The 22,470-nt window shown below is 44.1% G+C and overlaps 1 protein-coding gene across 3 annotated transcripts in view; it reads left to right on the top strand.

Moving 5' to 3' along the window:
- TBCD (tubulin folding cofactor D) overlaps positions 1 to 22,470 on the top strand; it is a 261,696-nt gene that overhangs the window by 4,684 nt on the left and 234,542 nt on the right. For all 3 annotated transcript variants that reach the window (XM_075903520.1, XM_075903521.1, XM_075903522.1), the window contains exons 3-8: positions 9,118 to 9,168; positions 9,361 to 9,458; positions 12,284 to 12,385; positions 17,190 to 17,333; positions 18,434 to 18,489; positions 20,787 to 20,919. In XM_075903520.1, coding sequence (XP_075759635.1) covers positions 9,118 to 9,168; positions 9,361 to 9,458; positions 12,284 to 12,385; positions 17,190 to 17,333; positions 18,434 to 18,489; positions 20,787 to 20,919 — 584 coding nt within the window. The remainder of the gene's footprint in view (positions 1 to 9,117; positions 9,169 to 9,360; positions 9,459 to 12,283; positions 12,386 to 17,189; positions 17,334 to 18,433; positions 18,490 to 20,786; positions 20,920 to 22,470) is intronic.

Genomic DNA, 22,470 nt, shown 5'->3' with positions numbered 1-22,470 from the left:
AAAGGGGCAAAGTGGATTTTGAAGAACCAGTAGCTAAAGCTGTAAAAATTAACAGAAGATTCCCATAGTATAGGGGTGGCCAACTCGCGGCTTGCGACCCTGCATGTGGCTCTTCAGAGAAAAAATTGCAGCTCCCGTGCTCTCAGCTCTTAAAGGGGCAGTGTGTTTCTGTCTGAAAGAGACAGAGCTGGAGTCGCGGTGTTCCGTGCAGACTTCAAAATGTGGACACCTTCAAAATGGCTGCCTTAAAAGAGACAAATGGCTCTGCTCTTAAAAACGCAATTTTTTTTCCCTCAACAACTTGAGCTATATCCACCACTGTTTTAGCTCTTCATCTGTAATGGGTTGGCCACCCCTACCATAGTTGATCAGAAGCAGGAAGCCTGCAAGAGAATTGGTGTGTCCACTGGATAACATTCAGCACCGACAAATGAAAGGTGGTAATTTGGGAGGAACAACTAGAACATCTCTTGGATGCTTGCTGGGATCTAAATTAACTATAGCTGCTCAGAAAAAAGTCAGTCATCATTGTGTATAGCAGTGTTTCTTAAACTTTTTAAGACCGAGGAACCCCAAACAATATTTTTTTTATGAGGAACAACAAGGATTTTTTTGTTGGGGAGGGGAGAGAGGGTTATTGAGCCTGCTCCTTTAAGGGTGGCCATTTTCAACTCTGTTGTTCTCGGTGGCACACCTCCAGTTGCCTTGCGGTATCTATTCAATGTGCCATGACAGTCAGAAAATGTGCAAAAAGGGAATATTCTACAGTTGTATTAGATAGGATAAACATTACAAGGGATCTAAATTAGGGATGTAAAATCCCGTGAGTCCCCCTCCCCGCCAACACCTGGGCTGTAACACCTCCCTCCCCCCATGCTGCAAGCAGGGAGCTGCTTCAGGCCTACTGGTTATCTGGTTAAACCTTCACATCCCTAGTATAAACCTTTGTGTTTCAGGGCATAAACTGATCAATAACTGCCTAATGATAGGAAGAAACTTAATCTGTGGGCAGAATATTCTGGAATTACAGGAGTTTTTGACACTGTCCTATAAATCACCCTTTCCAAGTTATTGTACCCCTTTCATGACACTACATTTTTTTTGTGAATCCCCAAGTTTCACCTCACTTAAAAACTATTTGGTTACAAATTCAAATATAAAAATACAGAAGTGCCATAGCACTCTCTTACTGAAAAAATGCTTGCTTTTTCACTTTTACCATATAATTATAAAATAAATCAATTGAAATATAAATGTTGTACTTACATTTCAAAGGAAATCCAAGTATATTGAGCAGTATAAGTCACTGAAATTTTAGTTTGTACTGACTTGATAAAACTAGGCAAATAGCGAGATGAGTTGATGTACTCCCTGGAAGAACTCTGTGTACCCCTAGAAATATGCATACCCTTAATTGAGAACCACTGCTCTAAAGCGTCTGGTATCGGGCATTGTCAGGCACAAGGTACTGGACTACATGGGCTCCTAGTTTAAACTGGTATAAGAATTTCTATGACAATCTATCCAGGAATACTAATGAGGGATGTGAACAGGTAACTGTTTAACCAGTTACCCGATAGCATCATTTTTACTGGGTGATGCTTACCAGGTACCAGTTAACCGGTACCCAAGAGTAGTTACCAGCTTCTTACCAGATACCAGTTAACTGGTACTCAAGTGTGGGGAGTGGGGCTGGGAGCAGAAACTGGTTGCCTCACATAGGCAGCTTCAGCCCTCCAATTGAAGGCTGCTCCAGACCCATAAGGATTGGGAGCTGCCCCCCCCCCAGTGGGGGGGCCGGTAGCAGAAGCTGAGCTGTTGCTCTTCCCCCCCTGAGAAGGGGTACTAGTAGCAGCAGCCAGGAGCCTTATGCGCAGGGGGGCTGGGAGCAGAAGCAGAGGATTGGGGTGGGATCCTGCTTAATTGGTTAACTTGGTAAACCTAAGGTTTAGTCAGTCAACTGTTTAACTGGGATTTTACATCCCTAGTACCAATTTAATTAGGTTTTTTTTTCACTGTTTAGGATTCAGTAATTGATCCAGCTCTTTCATTCTAACATTATATCTTAGGGTTTATTTCAAGTTGCTGGATAGTGTCATGGAATTATGATTGTCAAGACACTGAAATTGTGTACACACTACCGCTGTCTATGGCAGGGGTGGGGAACCTCATGCCTGGACAATAGATGCGGTCCTCAGTTTGCCTAGATCCGGCCTCCGAGGCTCAGGGACCCCACTGGCATTGGGGAGCCCACACTGGCGCTCCATCCTCCTACCACCAACACATGAGTGGAGCACACACAATCAATTAACCTGAACTCCCCTAGTCTCTGGTGTGAGGGGAATGTGAGGAGTATCTATTTCCTTCTCAGTCAGGGACTTCTCACTTTGCTTCTCTCTTGTGTGCAGCCCCCGACTGATTTATTTTCTGTGGGTCAAGGGTCCCTGACCTAAAAAAGATTCCTCCCCCTCCTGGTCTACAGTATAACTTAAGTTGGTTAAGGGTGTGAGCCAGTGTGGCCCCCACAAGTGATGTAAGTTAGACTGCCCTAAATGCTGGTGTGGACAGCACTATGTCTGTGGGAGAGCTTCTCTTGCTTTCATACTTACTGCCACTTGTTGGGGCTGGAATAATTAAGTCAATAGGAGAGCTCTCACCCCATCGTCTTAGTGTATCTGTACTAGCAGCAATACTTGTGAGCTATGCAGTGTAGCCATAGTCTCAGTTGCAGTAACCACGTGAAGGACTGCTCAGTTGCCTTCCTAACTCCCTTCCACCCCACTGGAATCAGTGCAGTTCATCTATTTGCAATTGCTTAGGTTTAATCCCATAGTCCTCTTACAGGTAAAACTACCATTGATTTTAGTAGAATATTGGCTTTTGAAAGAACTGTGGACTTAGAAATGGGCGGCAGTGCTGCTGGCCGCCAATCAGGGCCACTGGACCCAGCAGAGCCCAGTTCACTCACAGAAGATGCTGCTGGTAGGAGGGGAAGGAGCGAGAGGGGTTCTGGCAGGTACAGTTCCCTGCAGGCTGTGGGAGGGAGATGGCAGTGTGCAGGAAAGTCCATGTAAGCCTGAGACCCAGCATCAGGCTGTTTCTCCCTCTGCATCCCTGGGCTCTGAGGAATGGGGGGGAGGGGGGCAGGGGGGAAGAAAGGCACAGTTGAGTTCTGGGAGGAGGGGGTGAGTGTTTGGGCTGGGGAGCCTGCAGCTGGGCATTGATGGGGTAGGCCCTGTGGGTGGGCTTTGGTGGTGGGAAGTGCAGAGATATTTGAGAAAAGGCTGGATGCGGGGGGAAAAGGCGCGTGGGTATCTGGGCTTGGGGACAGTAGGACTGGATTCAGAAGGAAGAGGGGGCTGGTATGTGGACTCAGGAACCGCATGGCTGGACTCTAGGAGAGGGGTTATGGGTGTCTAGCCTCCTGTTTGGGCCCTGGAGGCAGAGAACAGGAACTGGATTGTCATAGGATAGGGTTTTCTTTAACTCTATTGTTGTGGGAATTTTAGTGTGTGTCTGTATTGTTACAGGCATACTTACTGACAGGTATTTTGAAATCAGTTACCAAAATAATTGAAAGTTGCATTATTATGTAGTGTTGTTTTATCAAGTAAAATTTGCAGAATTTTAAAATATTGTACTTAATTTTTTGGTGTAGAATTTTTAACTTTTTGGCACAGTCCCCCCAGGAATAGGAGTTGTAGGGGTGAACATAATAATATTATGCAGGGGTTCTTAAACTTCATTGCACTGTTACCCTATTCCTACAACAAAAAATACTACATGAGCCCAAGAAAGGGGACTTAAGCCTAAGCCCTTCTGTACTGGGTTGGGGGAGCCAAAGCCCAAGCACCATCACCCTAGGCATGGAGCGGGGGCAAAGGCAAAGCCCTTTGGAGGGCCTGTGAATATGGGCGATGGGTAAATATCTCTTCCCCCAGAATGCCTATTACCACCCAAGGTTGAAGCCTTTGGGATTTGGCCTTGGACCCTAGCAAATCTAATGCCAACCTTTGTGACCCCATTAAAATGGGGTTGTGATCCACTTTGGGGTCCCAACCCTGGGTTTGAGAACTACTGTATTAGTGGATTGGTCAAAATTGATTCCATGGCGCCATCTAGTGGTGTTTTTAGTAAATTGTTATTAAACTTGCATTGCATCAAGAGCCTAACAATTGATTGGCATGGTGAAGAGAGAGAAACACGGGGAGAGGAGCAAATGAATAAAGAGCAGAATAATTTGTGTAGGAAAGTAAATGCAGGAAAAAAAAAGAAGGGTTAGATGTTATTTTGGAGTGTATGTTTATCCTAAGAGAGATAAGAGTTCAGAAAAGGGCAACAAAATGATTATGAGTTTGGAATGGGTCCCATATGAAGAGAGATTAAAAAGACTTGGACTTTTCATCTTAAAAAAGAGGACACTAAGGGGGGATATGATGGAAGTCTATTAAAATCATGACTGGTGTGGGAAAAGTGAATAAGGAAATGTTGTTTATTTATTCCCACAATAAAAGTACTAGGGTCACCAAATGAAATTAATAGGCAGCAGGTTTAAAACAAACAGAAGGACATTTTTCTTCACTCAGTGTACAGTCAATCTCTGGAACTCCTTGCCAGAGGATGTGGTGAAGGCTAAGACTTTAACAAGGTTAAAAAAAGAGCTAGATAGATTCATGAAGGTTAGGTCCATCACTGGCTATTAGCATCACTAGCCTCTGTTTGCCTGGATATGGGTGATAAGTGAGGGATCATGTGATGATTCTCTGTTGTGTTCCCTCCCTCTGGGGCATCTGGTATTGGCCACTCTTGGCAGATAGGATATTGGGCTGGATGGACCATTGGTCTAACCAAGTACAGGCAGTCCCCGGGTTACGTACAAGATAGGGACTGTAGGTTTGTTCTTAAGTTGAATCTGTATGTAAGTCGGAACTGGCGTCCAGATTCAGCCGCTGCTGAAACTGATCAGTTTCAACAGCGGCTGAATCTGGACGCCAGTTCTGACTTACATACAGATTCAACTTAAGAACCCCAGGCATCCCCAAGTCAGCTGCTGCTGAAACTGATCAGCGGCTGATTCCAGGAAGCCCGGGGCAGGGGCTTCCTGTAGTCAGCCACTGGTCAGTTTCAGCAGTGGCTGACTTGGGGACGCCTGGGGCAGAGCAGCTGGGGTGCTGCTGGGTTGGTCCAGTAGCGCCGCTGCTCCTCGGCGCTACTGGACCAACCCAGCAGCACCCAAGTTGCTCTGCCCCAGGCGTCCTGATTCAGCCGCTGCTGAAACTGACCAGCAGTGGCTGAATCAGGACGCCTGGGGCAGAGCAGCTGGGGTGCTGCCAGGTTGGTCCAGTAGCGCCCAGAGCGGCGCTACGGGACCAACTGGCAGCGCCCCAGCTGCTGTACCACAGGTGTCCGGAGCAAAGCCGCGGAGCACGGGGGCAGCGGGGACAGCCTAGACGCGCCGTGGCTATCCTGCTGCCCTCGGGCTCCGTGGCTTTGCTCTGCTTTGCTCCCCGTCCCCCTGGTCTACAGACCAGGGGAACGGGGAGCAAAGCGGCGGAACACGCGGGCAGCGGACAGCCCAGACGTGTCTGGGCTGTCCGCTGCCCGCGTGCTCCGCGGCTTTGCTCTGCTTTGCCCCCCCGTCCCCCTGGTCTGCAGACCAGGGGGACGGGGGGGAGAGGGGGCAAAGCAGAGCCAAGCCGCGGAGCGCGCGGTCAGCTGACAGCCCAGATGCGTCTGGACTGTCAGCTGGCCGCTGCTCCACGGCTTGGCTCTGCTTTGCCCCCCCCCCCGGTCTGTACTACCATTTAGGCTAGTATCTTGACTTCCCTGCCAGTTGTTTGTTCTATAGTAATAATATTTATATGTCACATCTCCATCTCAGCATGCTTCATTATTGCTGAGATGATCCAGTTTTGCTTGGACTTATTTTCTAGAACTTGGTGTTGTTTAATTGTTTTTCTTGTTGTTTTGGCTAAGGCCATTGCTTTTTCATCTTAATTTTTTTGGTCCATCATTGATTAGACATTTTCCTTCTTCAGCAAATTTCAAAAATTACCCAGGTTAACTTGGATGCAAAACTTTTTTGTTGCATGATTTTTTCCCCTGAATTCTAACTCACATTGCTCTAGATTCTTTAGATTGCTTTAGATTTTAAGTTAAGGATGGTTTATTTTTAGAGGTTGTGACTGGTTGCATTCCTGGTATTACAGATACTAAAATGCATAATAGATGTTGTTTGCAATCAGAAAGAATTTCCCTGAAAAAACAACATTTCTGTGACCATGATATAGTCGGTGATTTGGAAATCTCTTCCAGGTGTACAGTATTTGACTATCAGGGGTTCTTTAGAACAGTATTTCTCAACCTTTTTTTATAAAGTACTCACTTTTCAAAGAAAAAATTATAAGTACTCCCAGTTCCTACAGTTTTCAGACACACATTTTTTTCTACCATTGCAGCACATTTGTTTAAACAACTTAATCGTAGCCAGGCGGAGATGACATTTTTGGGTGTAAAAAGTACAAAAATAATAAAGTGCTGTAAAACTTAAAACAAAAATTCAGATTTCAGTTGTATTGACATACCCCTCCCCCGACTTCTCTCGAGTACCCCTAAGGGTATTAGTACTACTAGTTGAGAAGCACTGCTTTAGACTATTTCTATAGTGGTTTCAGTTTCTAGTGCTTGCTATAGACTGCAGGCATTTCCCTCTCCCTGTCAGTCAATTTTTTTAGCAGGCTGGCCAGCAACTTGGCTCATGCTGGGTCTGGGACCTGCTCCCGTTTCAGCTGTGCATTTCAAGTTTATTATGAGTCAAGCAGACAGCCTGGCTCAGTTCTGGCTCGTGCTGGGTCTGGGAGCTCAGACCCCCTCCACCCTCACAGGCAGGGACTGCTGCCACTCGATGCTGCTGTCTCTTTCTCAGAAACAGCCGCACAGGGCAACAGGCAGCCGGTCCCCAGAGACTATAGAATAGTCGACTAACTGATAAAATTTCATGAGGTTACATGACTATTCAGTTAATCAATATTTAACATCCTTACTGTAGAACTGTCTCCCCTCCAGTCATACAGCCCCAGTGCTGTTAAGGAGGATGAAAGGCTCAGGGAAGGAGAACAGTCAGCTGGAGCAGAGGGAAATGGGATGATTGGAAAAAGGCAAATGTAGTGCCCATCTTTAAAAAAGGGAAGAAGGACAATCCAGGGAACTACAGACGGGTCAGCCTTACCTCAATTACCAGAAAAATCATGGAGGGAATCCATTTTAAAGCACTTAAAAGAGGGGAAAACCCCAACGCGCCATCACACATGGTACGCCCACATCTTGAATACTGCGTATAGATGTGGTCACCTCATCTCAAAAAAAATATATTGACATTGGAAAAGGTTCAGAGAAGGTGAACAAAAATGATTAGAGATTTGGAAAGGGTCCCATCTGAAGAGAGATTAAAGACTTGGATTTATCATCTTAGAAAAGAGGAGAGTAAGGGGGGATATGATAGAGGTCTATAAAATCATGACTGGTGTGGAAAAAGTGAATAAGGAAAAGTTATTTGTTTGTTCCCACAATATAAGAACTAGGAGTCACCAAATGAAATTATTAGGTAGCAGGTTTAAAACAAACAAAAAGAATTTTTTCTTCACTCGGTGCACAGTCAACCTGTGAAATTCCTTGGCAGAGGGTGTGGTGAAGGCTAGGATTTTTAACAGAGTTCAAAAAAGAGCTAGATAGATTCATGGAGGTTAGGTCCATCAATGGCTATTAGCCAGCATGGGTAGGAATGGTGTCCCTAGCCTCTGTTTGTCTGGATATGGGTGACAGGAGGGGGATCACATAAGGATTACCTGTTGTGGTCCCTCTCTCTGGGGCATCTGGCATTAGCCACTGTTGGCAGACAGAGTGCTGGGCTAGATAGACCTTTGGTCTGATCCAGTATGGCCATTGTTATGAAGAATCTTTCCAAATGTGAAACAATGCAGTTGCTGTTTTCTGAAGTCCTTAGCTAACAGCCTGCACTCTGAGCTCCTAGCCCTCCCATCTTCTGAACCCCTCAGTCCCAGCCCAGATCCTCCTCCTGCAAGTTACACCCCTCATCTTCAACCCCTCCCCTTAGCCTGCATGCCCAGCTAGAGCCCTCTCTCTCTTCAGCACTTCAGCCCTCTGCCACAACCTGGAGTCCCCCCCTGCCTGTGCCCTCTTTTCTGCCCCACTCCAGCGCTCACACACTCAGCTGGAGCCCATACCACCACACATCCCAACTTCTATTTAATGAGCATTCATGACCCTCCGTACAATTGCCATACCCTGATATGGCCATTGGCTAAAAAGTTTGTCCATCTCTTCCTTAGAGGGAAGTGTATGGATCTGTAGGTGTCTTAGTATGAACTTCATGCTACAGTAATGGGCAGGATTCATGATACTGGCGTGATACTCCTTGAGAATTTTGTGCTCTTTGGTACTCGTTATAGGCAATGGAGGGTGTTAGATGTTAAAATGCGTTTATTAAGGTAAATGTGTAACCCTGAAAATTTCAGCAATTGCATGTTTACACGATGCATCAGAGCGAGGGTGGGGAGAGGGAAAGTAGCTCCCTGCTCCCTGCAGGAGCAGGTGGTAGCCAGAGCTCTCAGGGAGCCGGATTAAAAGCAGATGCAGCAGTGCAGGAGGGAGGCGGGGAAGTAGGCTTGTGTGTAAGTGTGGAGGTTAACTGATGGGCCCAGGCTCATTTATTAGTTGTTTAAATGTGTACACTTTTACATCCCTAGTGCCAGCATTTAATCATTAAAGAAGTTTGTACCAGAGGATACATTTAAAGAAAGTGAACACTTTTTTCACTCTGCACTATAAGCTAAGGGTATGGTTGCCAGCTCTCATGTCTAATAGTAGCACAGACAAGTGCTGAGTGTGTATCCTAGGGGTCCTGGCAGGTTTGTACTTCTCCCAGTTAAGCCATCCCCCACTATCTATGCTGTTGTGGCTACACTGCTATTTATACTCACATAAGCTCTTATCAAGCTAGTGCAGGTGTATATGTGAGATGGAAGTCACACTCCTGTCTCCTATATCTTTAGCCTAATTAAGACATTTCACTTGAATCTTTTAAATCTCTTTTTTCAGTTATAATGGACAAGTACCAGGAACAACCTCACTTGTTGGATTCTCACCTAGGTAGGAACATTGTCTTTGTATGTATGTGGTGTATATGCTTTGACATAGGCTGCTAAGCTTTTAAAATGCATGCAAATATTGTTATACAGACACTTCCTAACTTTTCATGATTTGAAACAAGCAAACTAATTTTCATACTTCCTGTGTGTTTTTTCTTCCCCTACCCCGCCCCACGTCTTCCCCCTTCTCTAGAGTGGATGATGCATTTATTGCTGGATATAGTACGAGATAACAGCTCACCTTCTCCACTAGTACATCTGGCTTTTAAATTTCTTTACATCATCACAAAGGTATAAGTGAGTTTTAACAATGTAGAAACTTTTAATAACTTTTTTGTTGGTTAAGAATGATTTTCTTTATAAAATATGTGGAGTGATTATATTTCAAAATATTGCAGTTTTGAATTAAAAATAACAGTATAGATTTCTGATTTGCACTGTTGGTATTTTAGACCACATAAAAATAGATTTTAAAAGATTGTGAAAGTGTAATGTTTTTACCCATTTTTTTTTTTCATAGTGTTGATTAGAGTCCACCACCTCCCTAGGTAACCCATTCCAGTACTTCACCACCCTCCTAATGAAATAGTTTTTCCTAATATCCAACCTAGACCTCCCCCACTGTAACTTGAGACCATTGCTCCTTATTCTGCCATCCTTCACTACTGTGAACAACCTTTCTCCATCCTCTTTGGAACCTCCCTTTATGAAGCTGAAGGCTTCCTAAATCAACCCCCCCCTTCACTCTTCTCTTTTGAAGACTAAACAAACTCAAATCCCTCAGTGTCTCCTCATAGGTCATGTGCTCCCGCCCCCTAATCATTTTGGTTGCCCTCCGCTGGACCCTCTCTAATGCGACCACAACTTTTCTATAGTGGGGGGCCCAGAACTGTACACACTACTCCAGATCTGCCCTCACCATAGCCGAATAAATGGAAATAATCACTTATCTGGATCTGCTGGCAATGTTCCAACTAATGCACTCTAATATGCCATTAGCCTTCTTGGTTACAAGGGCACCCTGTTGACTCATATCCAGCTTCTCATCCACTGTAATCCCCAGGTCCTTTTCTGCTAAACTGTTACTTAGCCATTCAAACCCCAGTCTGTAACAATGCTTGGGATTCTTCCATCCCAAGTGTAGGACTCTACACTTATCCTTGTTGAACCTCATCAAATTTCTTGTGACCCAATCCTCCAATTTGTCTAAGTCACTCTGGATCCTATCTCTGCCCTCCAGCGTATCTACCTCTCCCCCAGCTTAGTGTCATCTGCAATCTTGCTGAGGGGGCAATATAGCCCCCTCATCCAAGTTATTAATAAAGATGTTGAACAAAACCGGTCCTAGAACAGATCCTTGGGGCACTCCGCTAGAAATTGACCGCCAACCTGAGATCGAGCCGTTGATCACTACCTGTTGGGCCCAACATTCTAGCCAGCTTTCTGTCCCTCTTGAAGTCCATTTATCCAATCCATATTCCCTTAACTTTCTGGCAAGAATATTGTGGGAGACCGTATCAAAAGCTTTGCTAAAGTCAAGGTATATCACTTCCACTGACTTTCCCGTATCCATGGAGCCAGTTACCTCTTCCCACTTCATAGTTGCTACCATATGACCTATCACTTTTTAGTGTGGCTCCACTGTGGTAAAAGATCTTAAAAATCAGAGAAGACAAATTATATAACTCCTTTCATTCAGCAAAAGTATTCATTGCTCAATAGGTTCAAAATGGGAATTCATATGATTTTACCACTAGTAGGATTGCAGACTACATTAATGCTTAAGCACTCATAGCCAAATCCTGATAATTTGGAGTTTGCTTTTGGCTTCAGTGAGGCTAGAATTTGTAGCATCTTGAATACACATATGCAAAACACAAATTTCATGGTTCCTTTGCCAGCCGCGTGCTATGTATGGGCCTCTGGCTGCCACCCCACTCGATCACTTGGTCATCTCAGCCCTGCTTCCCCCTTGCCCCCCACCCAGGCTCAGCACCATTTTGTGTGGCAGTGGCATGTCTCCCCAATACTTCAATTTAAGAGCTACCTTTAGACACCCAATTTGCAGGTGCATTATATGGGTAGTGCTCTGATTGCTCATCTTTTCAACTTGCCCGCTGTCTTATTAGCGGAGGGGCAGTGATGGTGTGCTCATAGTTCTGAGTGGGAGGGAAGCCCTGTGGGCCACAACGATACTTTCAGCACATGCTGAGGCCTGTAACTTAAGTGTAGTTGCATATACATGGAAATAGCTTCTTTTACACTGACGGGCACGAATACCAAGATTAATCCTTAAGTTGCCAGCGCTGGACCCAAACGTGGCTAGTGTGAGCCAGTCAGCACCTCTCAAGCACTTCCCACAAGGCTAAGCAGCCAGCACTTCCCACAATGCCTTGGCACTCCTGGCACCTCCTCCCTAGGGGCTAGAAACGCCGACATCCTGTACCCATCTGTTCCGGACAGCCCATTCATTTGTGTCTTTCAATTCTCACCCCACCTGGGAGACACCTCGCTGTTGTGGAGTGTGTTCCCAGCGGAGGTCATGTTCAAAGGAACCCACCTGTGGGCCACATGTTGAGCCCCATGTAAACTCAAACTGCACCGCGGGCCACAAACAATTAGGCCGTGGGCTGCATGTTCCTGACAGGTGTCTAATTTGCTCTTAAAAATTGCCAATGATGGAGATTCCACATCCTTTCTAGGCAATTTATTTCAGTGGCTAACCACCGTGACAGGAAGGAATATTTTTCCCTATTCTCCAACCTAAACCTCCATTGCTGCTATTTAAGCCTATTGCTTCTTGTTCAATCCTCAGATAATTTTTTTTCTCCTTCCTCCTTTCAGGTGCTTGAAAATATTATCATGACTTCTCTGTGTTCTCTTTTCCAGACTAAACAAAACCATTTCTTCAATCTTATCTCATATGTCATATTTTCTAGAATTTGAATCATTTTTAGTATTTAAAGATATTATATTCTTTGAAAGCTAATAAACATCACTATTGTATATTACTACTGTATCTATTGAACATCATATGCAAGATGCTTCCAAAAATCGTCTTTGTATTTTTGCCCTTTTACATGTTTTATTAAACTATGAAGTTATTTCTCTGGTAGGTACGAGGGTATAAAATTTTCCTCCAACTGTTTCCTCATGAAGTAGCTGATGTACAGCCTGTCTTGGATATGTTTGCAGATCAAAATCCTAAGGACTATGAGGTGAGATTTCCTGCCCCTCCCCCCACCTTGTTTATTTTAAAAGGGAAAAAAAGGCAAGGAAGATATTATGTAGAAATGAAAATGGAGCAACATAGCTTTGTGCAATTCATCTATCTCAAACAGGATATAGAAGTCTTAGAAGGGAAGCCAGGTTAGTCCATAAGGCTATGTCTAGACTGCAAGCCTCTTTCGAAAGAGAGCGTCTAGACTGCACGCGGAACTTTCGAAAGAGCAAGCCGCTTTTTCGAAAGAAAGCACCCAGTGAGTCTGGATGCTCTCTTTCGAAGAAGCCCTATTTACATTCAAGAACGCCTTCTTTCGAAAGAAGCACTTTCGAAAGAAGGCGTTCTTCCTCGTGAAATGAGGTTTACCGCCGTCGAAAGAAAAGCCGCGTTCTTTCGATTTAAAACCCCTGAGTCTGGACACAGCCCAAGTGAAAAAGCTTAAACAATGAATGGTCCTGCAGCACCTTAGATGCTAACAAAAATGTAGATGATATCATGAGCTTTTGTGGGCATAACTCACTACTTCAGATGAATGGAGCAAGGGGTCCAGAGTGTCAAATAAATAACAGAAATCTCTAAACTCAGGTTGTACCATTTGACTGGAGAATTGCTAATATAGTTCCTATTTTTAAGAAAGGGGGAAAAAAAGCGACCTGGGTAACTATAGGCCTGTTAGTTTAACATCTGTAGTATGCAAGATCTTGGAAAAAATTTTGAAGGAGAAAGTAGTTAGAGACATTGAGGCTAATGGCAATTGGGACAAATTACAACATGGCTTTACAAAAGGTAGATCGTGCCAAACCAACCTGATCTCCTTTTTTGAGAAAGTAACAGATTTTTTAGATAAAGGAAATGCAGTGGATCTAATCTACCTCGACTTTAGTAAGGCATTTGATACAGTACCACATGGAGAATTATTGGTTAAATTGGAAAAGATAGGGATTAATATGAAAGTTGAGAGGTGGATAAGCAACTGGTTAAAGGGGAGACTACAGCGGATCATATTGAAAAGTGAACTGTCAGGTTGGAGGAAGGTTACCAGTGGAGTTCCTCAGGGATCAGTTTTGGGGCCAATTTTATATAATCTTTTTATCGCTGACCTTGGCACCAAAAGTGGAAGTGTTCTGATAAAATTTGCGGATGACACAAAGTTGGGAGGTATTGCCAATTCAGAAAAGGATCGGGATATCATACAGGAAGATCTGGATGACCTTGTAAATTGGAGTGATAGCAATAGGATGAAATCTAATAGTGAGAAATGTAAGGTTATGCATTTAGGGATTAATAACAAGAATTTTAATTATAAGCTGGGGACACATCAGTTGGAAGTAATGGAGGAGGAGAAGGACCTCGGAGTCCTGGTTGATTATAGGATGACTCTGAGCCGCTTTGTGACATGGCCGTGAAAAAGGCTAATACTGTCTTGGGATGTATTAGGCAAGGTATTTCCAGTAGGAATAAGGAGGTGTTAGTGCCAAAATACAAGGCATTGGTGAGACCCCATTTGGAATACTGTGTGCAGTTCTGGTCTCCCATGTTTAAGAAGGACGAATTCAAACTGGAACAGGTACAAAGAAGGGTCACTAGGATGATCCGAGGAATGGAAAACCTGTCTTATGAAAGGAGACTCAAGGAGCTTGGCTTGTTTACCTTATCCAAAAGAAGGCTGAGGGGGGACATGATTGCACTCTTTAAATATATTAGAGGGATAAATACCAGGGAGGGAGAGGAATTATTTAAGCTTCATACCAATGTGGACACAAGAACAAATGGATATAAGCTGACTAGTAGGAAGTTTAGACTTGAGATTAGACGAAGCTTTCTTACCATTAGAGGAGTGAGGTTCTGGAACAGCCTTTCAAGGGAAGTAGGGGGGCAAAAGATCTATCTGGTTTTAAGATTAAACTAGATGGGTTTATGAAGGGGATGGTTTGATGAGATAACATGATCTTGGTAACTAATTGACCATTCATTATCAGTGGTAAATAGGTCAGTTGAGGGATGATAGGAGATACTATAGAGAACTTTCTGGGTGTCTGGCTGGTGAGTCTTGCCCACATGCTCAGGGTTTAGCTGATTACCATATTTGGGGGCGTGAAGAAATTTTCCTCCAGGGTAGATTGGCAGAGGCCCTGGAGGTTTTTCGCCTTCCTCTGTAGCATGGGGTCCAGATCACAGCTGGAGGATTCTCTGCATCTTAGGGTCTTCAAGGTATTTGAAGGCTTCAATATCTGAGATATAGGTGAGAGGATTATTCTAGGAGGGGGTGGGTGAGATTCTGTGGCCTGCACTGTGCAGGGGGTCAGACTAGATGATCATAATGGTCCCTTCTGACCTTAAAGTCTATGAGAAAGAGAAGGAAGAAAAAATTGTCAATTACAGTTTCTATGCCAAATGAGGCTAATTGAGTGGGCTGTAAATTCTCAATACAGGCAGTCCCCGACTTACGCGGATCCGACTTATGTCGGATCCGCAGTTACGAACGCAGCTTTTCTCGCCCCGGAGGACACTGCGGGACCTTGTGGTCCTGCCGCCCGTGTACTCCAGGGCGAGAAATGCTGCTCCGCGTCTCCCTGGTCTGCAGACCAGGAAGACGCGGAGCAAAGCTGTGGAGGGGCTGGGGCTCCGGGGCAGCCCAGGTGCACCTGGGCTGTCCCGCCGCCGGCTTCCTCCGCCATGGAGCACGCCCGCAGGGGGACAGCTCAAGCGCGCCCTGGCTGTCCCGCTGCTGGCGTGCTCCAAGGCTTTGCTCCCCGTCTCCGTGGTCTGACCAGCAGACCAGGGAGATGGGGAGCAAAGCCTCGGAGCACGCCAGCAGTGGGACAGCGCGGCGCGCCTGGACTGTCCCGCTGCCCGCGTGCTCTGCGGCTTTGCTCCGTGTCTCCCAGGTCAGCAGACCAGGGAGACGGAGCAAAGCCGTGGAGGACTTGGGCGTCCTCACACCCGTCTCCCTGGTCTGCTGGGGGAGGGTGCAGCTAGTGCCCCCCCCCCCCCAGCAGACCAGGCTTTTCTTGCCTACCCCTGGGGTAGAGCAGCTGGGGACTGCCGGGTTGGTCCCGCAGCGCTGCTCTGGACCAACCCGGCAGCACCCCAGCTGCTCTGCCCCAGGAGTCCTGATTCAGCCGCTGCTGGTCAGTTTCAGCAGCAACTGAATCAGGACGCCTGAGGCAGAGCAGCTGGGGTGCTGCTGGGTTGCTCCAGTAGCGCCAAGGAGCCGCGCTACTGGAGCAACCCAGTAGCACCCCAGCTGCTCTGCCCCAGGCTTCCTGGAATCAGCCGCTGATCAGTTTCAGCAGCAGCTGACTTGGGGACGCCTGGGTTTCTTAAGTTGAATCTGTATGTAAGTCAGAGCTGGCGTCCAGATTCAGCCGCGGTTGAAACTGATCAGTTTCAGCAGCGGCTGACGCCAGTTCCGACTTACATACAGATTCAACTTAAGAACAAACCTACAGTCCCTATCTTGTACGTAACCTGGGGACTGCCTGTACTTAACTTGTAATGTCATTAGGATGTTGAATGTAGCTTCCCATACAAGTAAGGTCTCTGTTCAGACCTTGATTAAAGGTGTCAAATGTTTGTTCCCCAACATTTTAACCTGCCCGGGTACTTATTAATCTAAAAGTGACCATCCTGTTACAAAGCAATTTCAAAAATCAGCTGGAAAGAGAAGCTGCAGAAATTGCATTCATCTGCAAATTTGACACCTTTTAATCAGTGTCTGAACAAACACATTACTTGGATTGGGCGCTACATTCAACACCCTAATGGCATTACAAGTGAAGTATTGGGTGTTTGCATCCCACTCAATAGCCTCTAATTGATAAGTTTTTTCTCCTTCTCTTTTCCTCCCCATCCCCTCTAACTGACATTTTTTTCTCTTTTCCCCCGCCTCATCCCCTCTTTTTCTGCTGTTTATTTGCAACTCTGGACCCCTTGCACCATTCATCTGAAGAAGAGGGTTGTGCCCATGAAAGCTCATGATACCATCTACATTTTTTGTTATTCTCTAAGGTGCTGGAGGACCATTTGTTGTTTTTTAAGTTTTCAGGATGTGGAAGTGTATGTTACATAAGGTGCCACAGGACTCCTAGTGAAGACTAACAGATTTATTTGGTCATAAGCTTTCATGAATCAAAACCACTTTGTTAGATGCATGCATGGTTTTGAGCCATGAAAGCTTGTACCCAAATACGTCTGTTAATCTTTAAGGTGCTACCGGACTCCTCATTATTTTACAGATACAGACTAACACAGCTTGTAATATAATATAGCATATAATAAATATAGTAGCAGATAATAAAACATTTAGAAATGTCAATCTGAATATCTGTAGAAAACTTTTGAAAGTATCCTTTAGTTGTCTTACTAACTAAAAGATGTTCTGTTGGATTTTTCCATTTTTTATTTTTGGCAGTAGGAATTGCGGTGAAGGGGAGAGTTTTGAGTGTTAGTAAAAAAACAAAACAAAACAAAACACCAGTAATACAGGATGCCAGGGCTAAAAATGAGCTAAATGGAAAAGGGTGAAACTAAAATTAAAAGGAAAAATAGGTTAATTTTTTTAAAGAGAGAGAGAGACTGGTCAAGGGACTAAGGAACAATAATAAAAAAAAGCATTCAATCTCTCATTTCCCCAAATAAAGGGGATTATATTATAGTTTGTTACTTTGAAATGATGGAAAATTGTAAAAAGAAAAGCACAGGACAGTTCACTCCTGTCAGATTTAAAAGCCTTCTGTTCAGACAACAGTGTATTTGGAGCAAACAAAAGTTGGTTTTATTATAACTTTTTTTTCTAGACGTGGGAGACTCGCTACATGCTTTTGTTGTGGCTCTCCATGACATGTCTGATACCTTTTGATTTGGCTCGCCTTGATGGAAATATCCTTTCTGAAGGACACACTCGAATGCCAATAATGGATCGCATACTCAAAATAGCAAAAGTAAGCGCTATTTTGTTTAGTACACAAAGACTTTGAATTTTTTATGTGTGATATATTTGACCTTTTATTTCCTAGCCCTCACTTTGCTTATGTAATATGGAAGGGTTTTGCCCACAGTTGCAAATCCTGAATATGTTTGTTTCTATTCTTTAATGTTAGAAGGAAATTATCACTTTAGAAGAATGAAAAAGTGAGACTATTTAATTTTAATACTATGTAATATAAATGCATATCTTGTTAGACTAGCTGATTTCAGAAATAAATGGCTAGTGTTTTCAGCTGTGAACCCAGGTTAGTCAACTTAGTCATAAGGGAAGTTAGTTTCCCTGAAGTGAACAATGGTATATATCAGGGCTACTCAACTTTGAAAGCTCCGGGGGCCACAATGATACTCACAGCACATGCTGAGGGCTGCAACTTAAGTGTGGTTGCATATACATGCAAATATATGTAAATAGCTTCTTTCACACTGATGGGCATGAATACAAAGATTAAGGCAAGACTACACAACACACAGGCCCCATTTAAGTCAGTTCTGCTGTTATTAATAAAATGCAATATTTACCCAATTTCCACCCACATGACAGCACTTTTAATAAGCAATGACAGTCCAGGAATTTAACTACTAAAACGCATATCAACAGTAGACCATTATATTCACTATTTTTTTTATTTTGGCTCCCACCCATGGGCCGCATGTACCCAAACTGCACTGTGGGCCGTGAACAAATGGCCATGTGTTGAGTAGCCCTGGTATATATGAAGTAGATGTGAAAAAGTGTTCAATTGGCTACAGCCAGCTTGACTGAAAAGTAGCATCTATGTAGATAAACTTTCATACAAAGTTTAACATGACGTCCATTGAAATGGTTGTGTTACATCTCTTCAGGATTGTTTTACAAGAGCATAAAAATAGCTAGTATTGACATTTGTCTGTATTGCTTTAATGCAATGATACAGAAAAGATTATGCTGCTATGAAAGACGTTGAGATGGAAACTTTGATTTCTGGCATGTGGCTTGCTAAATTTTCGAACTTGTGTAGTTTACTAATTCTGTCTCTGCAAATGCTTTAAGAATTAATTTTCTTATTTCCTTTAGTCTTACCTGGTTGTCAGTGATAAGGCTCGAGATGCAGCTGCTGTATTGGTTTCCAGGTAAATCTCATGCTGATCTTGGGGAAAAAAGTGAAGTGTACTTTTTTTTCTTTTACTTTCTTAGCCTATAAAAATTTCATCTGACAATACTGGGTGGATTTACAGTATTGAGAGTAGTACATGGAATACTTGTATGAACGTAGGTCCAATATATGGTGACGAAATGTTATTGCCACCAGCAGAATCCTGAGTGGAAGAAGAACTTTGAATGTTCTCTACGTACCCTGCAACTTCCCACAAAAACAGACTCCAAACCAAACTCTTCAAAAGAGCTAATCTGCATCTTTTTCTAAACCTCTCCCTTCTCCGCCCCTCCTAAGAAATTTGAAATTCCACCCACCACTTTGAACAGTGAGTTGCACTGGTGCACAGGAGCCCCACACTTACACTTTTCCTCTGTTTCCCTCCTGGCACTTTTGGAGTTCCGTGAATCCACTGATTTGCACTCGGTCCTCATTCTTTCCCCTCCTCCAAGAGCTTGAACTGCTGCGAATTAGTGGATTCATGGAGCTCCTAAAGTGCTAAGAGGGAGGCGTAGGCAGTGTGGGGCTCCAGTGCCCTAGGAGGTGTGAGGTGCCTGGGAGAGAGGAGCAGAGAGGGGATGTGTGGGCCACAGGTAGAACACTCGGGTGTGTCTAGATTACAGGGTTTTTTCAAAAAAAGTGGCTTTTTTTCAGGAAAAAATAAAAACTGCTCCTGTGTCTAGACTGCTGCTGCGTTCTTTCAAAAGTAAATTGAAAGAACACAGCAGTTTTTTCGACTGCAGAAAACCTCGTTTTACGAGGAAGAATGCCTTTTTTCGAAGGTGCTCTTTCGAAAAAAGGCTCTATGTAATGTAAACTGTGCTTTTTCTAAAGAGAGCATCCAGACCATCTCCATCTCCATCTCCATCTCTATATAGTATCATGAGTTTTTGTGCGCAAAACCCACTTCTTCAGAGGAGTTGTTCATGGAAAGAGAAAAGTTTAATAGCTGGATTGACTTGAATGTCAGTATGAGTTGCCAGTATTACTGTACATGAATGTAAGTCTCAAGTAGCTGCTAAAACAATGACTCTACAAAGGCCTGTGTTCTGTGTAGGGTGCTATTCTCAGTTCCCCACTATCTTATGGGTTAATTTGCAGATGGGTATGCACTCATAACAAATACGGATGTAAAATCCCCCTTAAAATGTTAATTAGTTAAACTACATGTTTAACTGGTTAATCAGCCTGCTATGGTGTGCTGCAGGCAGGAGTCCACTGGAGCAGTCCCTTGCCAGTGGCATGCTGTACTGGGCCTGGCCAGGTTTGAGTACTCTTGGCACAATGGACTTGGCTGGGCTGGACCCAGCCCTACCTGTGGTGCTTGGGCTGGGTTCTGCTTATCCTGGTAACCGTGCCAGTAAGATAATGCTTACTGGGTAACAGGTTGCCCCTTTACACCCCTAAGAACAAATACCAGATAACTGAACGAGTGAACATTCTGAATATATTTTGATACTCAATTGGGTCTACTGATTCTTAATGTAAGAATGTAACATTAGCAAAATTATCCTTTGGAGAAAAGTTTCAGGGTTTCTGTGCCTTACATTTTACTTGGAAGGGAATTTGATCATATTATTCGTGTGCAGATCAGGGAACCAGGACACTTCGAATCCATCTGTCTCTGGAATTGCGGATACTTTGCTGTGTGGCCTTAAGGAAGTTGTGTAACTTTTCTGAGTCTCTGTGTTTCTCTGTAAAATGGGTTTAATATTACTATATCACTCGGGGTGTGTTGAGGATTAAATAATAAAAGGTTTGTCACATGCTTAGAGGTGCAACCAATACAGATGATGTATTTCTTGCAATATTGAAGACTAATATGACTAAGCTGCTGGTCATTTAATACTGAGAAGTAATGACACATCTCATAATTTTTTAGCAAATTCTTCAAATTTACAGAGGTTGATCTTGAGTGCAATGACCTCTGATAACATTGAAACAGGAAAAATAATGAAAAAGCTTCTTTTTTGGGGGGATTCCTGAAAAACCTACTAATTTGTAGTTCCCGACAGTTAAGTTGATACATTTCTTAAGAATTCCAGTTACAGGATGGTGCAGTTATAAATTAAATGAAATAATCTAGGTTAGGACTTTATTTAAAATGATAGGGTTAAACATCTGACAATTGCAATGTTCCTGCCAAAAATGTGTTGGAAGATGTCCTTTTGGCAGTTGTCTTTGGGAATTAAAACCAGTTTGGGTGAAAAGAGAAAATACTTACTAACTGGATTGCTCTGAATAGATAACTTGCAATGTGTTTTTCTATGACAGGTTTATTACCCGCCCTGATGTCAAACAAAAAAGAATGGCCAACTTCCTGGACTGGGCCCTTTCAACGTTATCTAAGTCCTCCTTTCAGACCATGGAAGGGACTATTGTAATGGATGGCATGCTTCAGGCCCTGGTAAAAGCTGTTGATATGCTAAAAGATGGTCCAAGTAAATGAATACATTGTGGTGTTTTGTTCCACTATATGCTGTTGCTGGTACTAAGACAAATTCCTGTTAAACTTTTAAGACTTTCAGAATTGTGTTTGTATAATGCATCATTTGGGTTTCTATGGAACAGCAGTTCTCAGCTGGAGGTCTGTGGCTCCTTTGAGGAGGATCTGTCAGCCCTTTTTTGGAGGGTGGTCTCATGTCTGAAACCAGTGCTCTATGGGGCTGAAGCTGGGAGTGGCATGCGGCTGAAACCAGCTGCCGCCTCCTTCCCTGAAGCCATAAGCTGTCTGGGGCTGAAGCAAGCAGGGCACTACCCCCATCCCAAACTGAGAACGGTGCAGGGCAGATCCCTCACATGTGCCGCCCCCCTCTGGCTAGGACCATCGTGAGGCTGGACCTGGTGTACTCTGTACCTCCCAAAAGCAGGAGTAGTAGGGGCTGGAACTGATAGGCCCCGCTCTGTCGAATCTGGAAGCAGTTCAGAGCTGACACTCGCACTCCTCCCCACCTTCCCTAAGCTAGGAGTGCATGGGGGCTGAAGCTGGGAGTCCCAGTCCCATCCCCCCTGAGCTGGGAGCCACCCTCAGAGCCACCTCCCACCCATACACCACCCCTAACTACACCCTGCCTGCACCCTAATCTTTTGCTTAGTCCCCTCTTTGAGTTTTACTTTTTGGATGCATTCTTCCAACAAGCTGGGTGCCCTGCTGATGTGAGTCATGGGGTAGAAGTGATGCTCATTCCCTGGACTTGGCTGTGTGGCCTGAATCCTGCGAGTCCTTGCCCCCTCCTCCCCCAAACAGAAGTAAAACTATGCCTATGCCCAAGAATTCCCTACCCTGGCCTGGAGCCCCAAAGCCCCCCCTCCTCCTTTGGGCCCTAGAGTTTTATTTAGTGGGGCCTCAGCAAGAAAAAGGTTGAGAACCCTTGCCCTAGAACACTTCTAAATGTGTGATTTCCGTAGTACAGGTTCTCTCACTGGGGACTACTCTTCACCATTGACAGATACAAGTAAAATATAAAAGTTGGTTTCCATTTTAATTTTTAAAATATGCATTTGCATATAAACTGGTCTTTTCTTAATTCACCATTTATGTATAGTTTGGTACAAAATGCCAAGAAAATGGCATAATAGTGATATTAACTGATAATGTCCAAAGTGAAAAGGCCAAGATTTTTAGTAGTCTGTACTCCTGTCTAAGATATTCAGGTTAGATATTTAAAATTGCTAGGGATTTGTGAAAGTCTTGGTCCAGTGTTCTGGCCATTTTTAACAGGCTATTTTATTTATACTAGCTTTGTATAATGCAGAAAGAATCCAAGTTAGATAGTATTTTTGCATTAATTTGTTTTTTCAGCTGTTGCTTCCTGCAGTGACACTGTGTGCATTAAGTAGTACTAACAGAGCCCATAAATCTGTGATGGCCAAGTTAGGTTAGTGTGTGGGCTATATGAGTGGCTCTTCATCTCGATGGGCCGCAAGATTATTTTAATGAAGATGGTCTCCTGGGATA

Source organism: Pelodiscus sinensis, chromosome 20, assembly GCF_049634645.1.
Source record: "Pelodiscus sinensis isolate JC-2024 chromosome 20, ASM4963464v1, whole genome shotgun sequence".
Taxonomy (NCBI): Eukaryota; Metazoa; Chordata; order Testudines; family Trionychidae; genus Pelodiscus; species Pelodiscus sinensis.
This window is presented reverse-complemented; position numbering and strand designations above follow the sequence as displayed.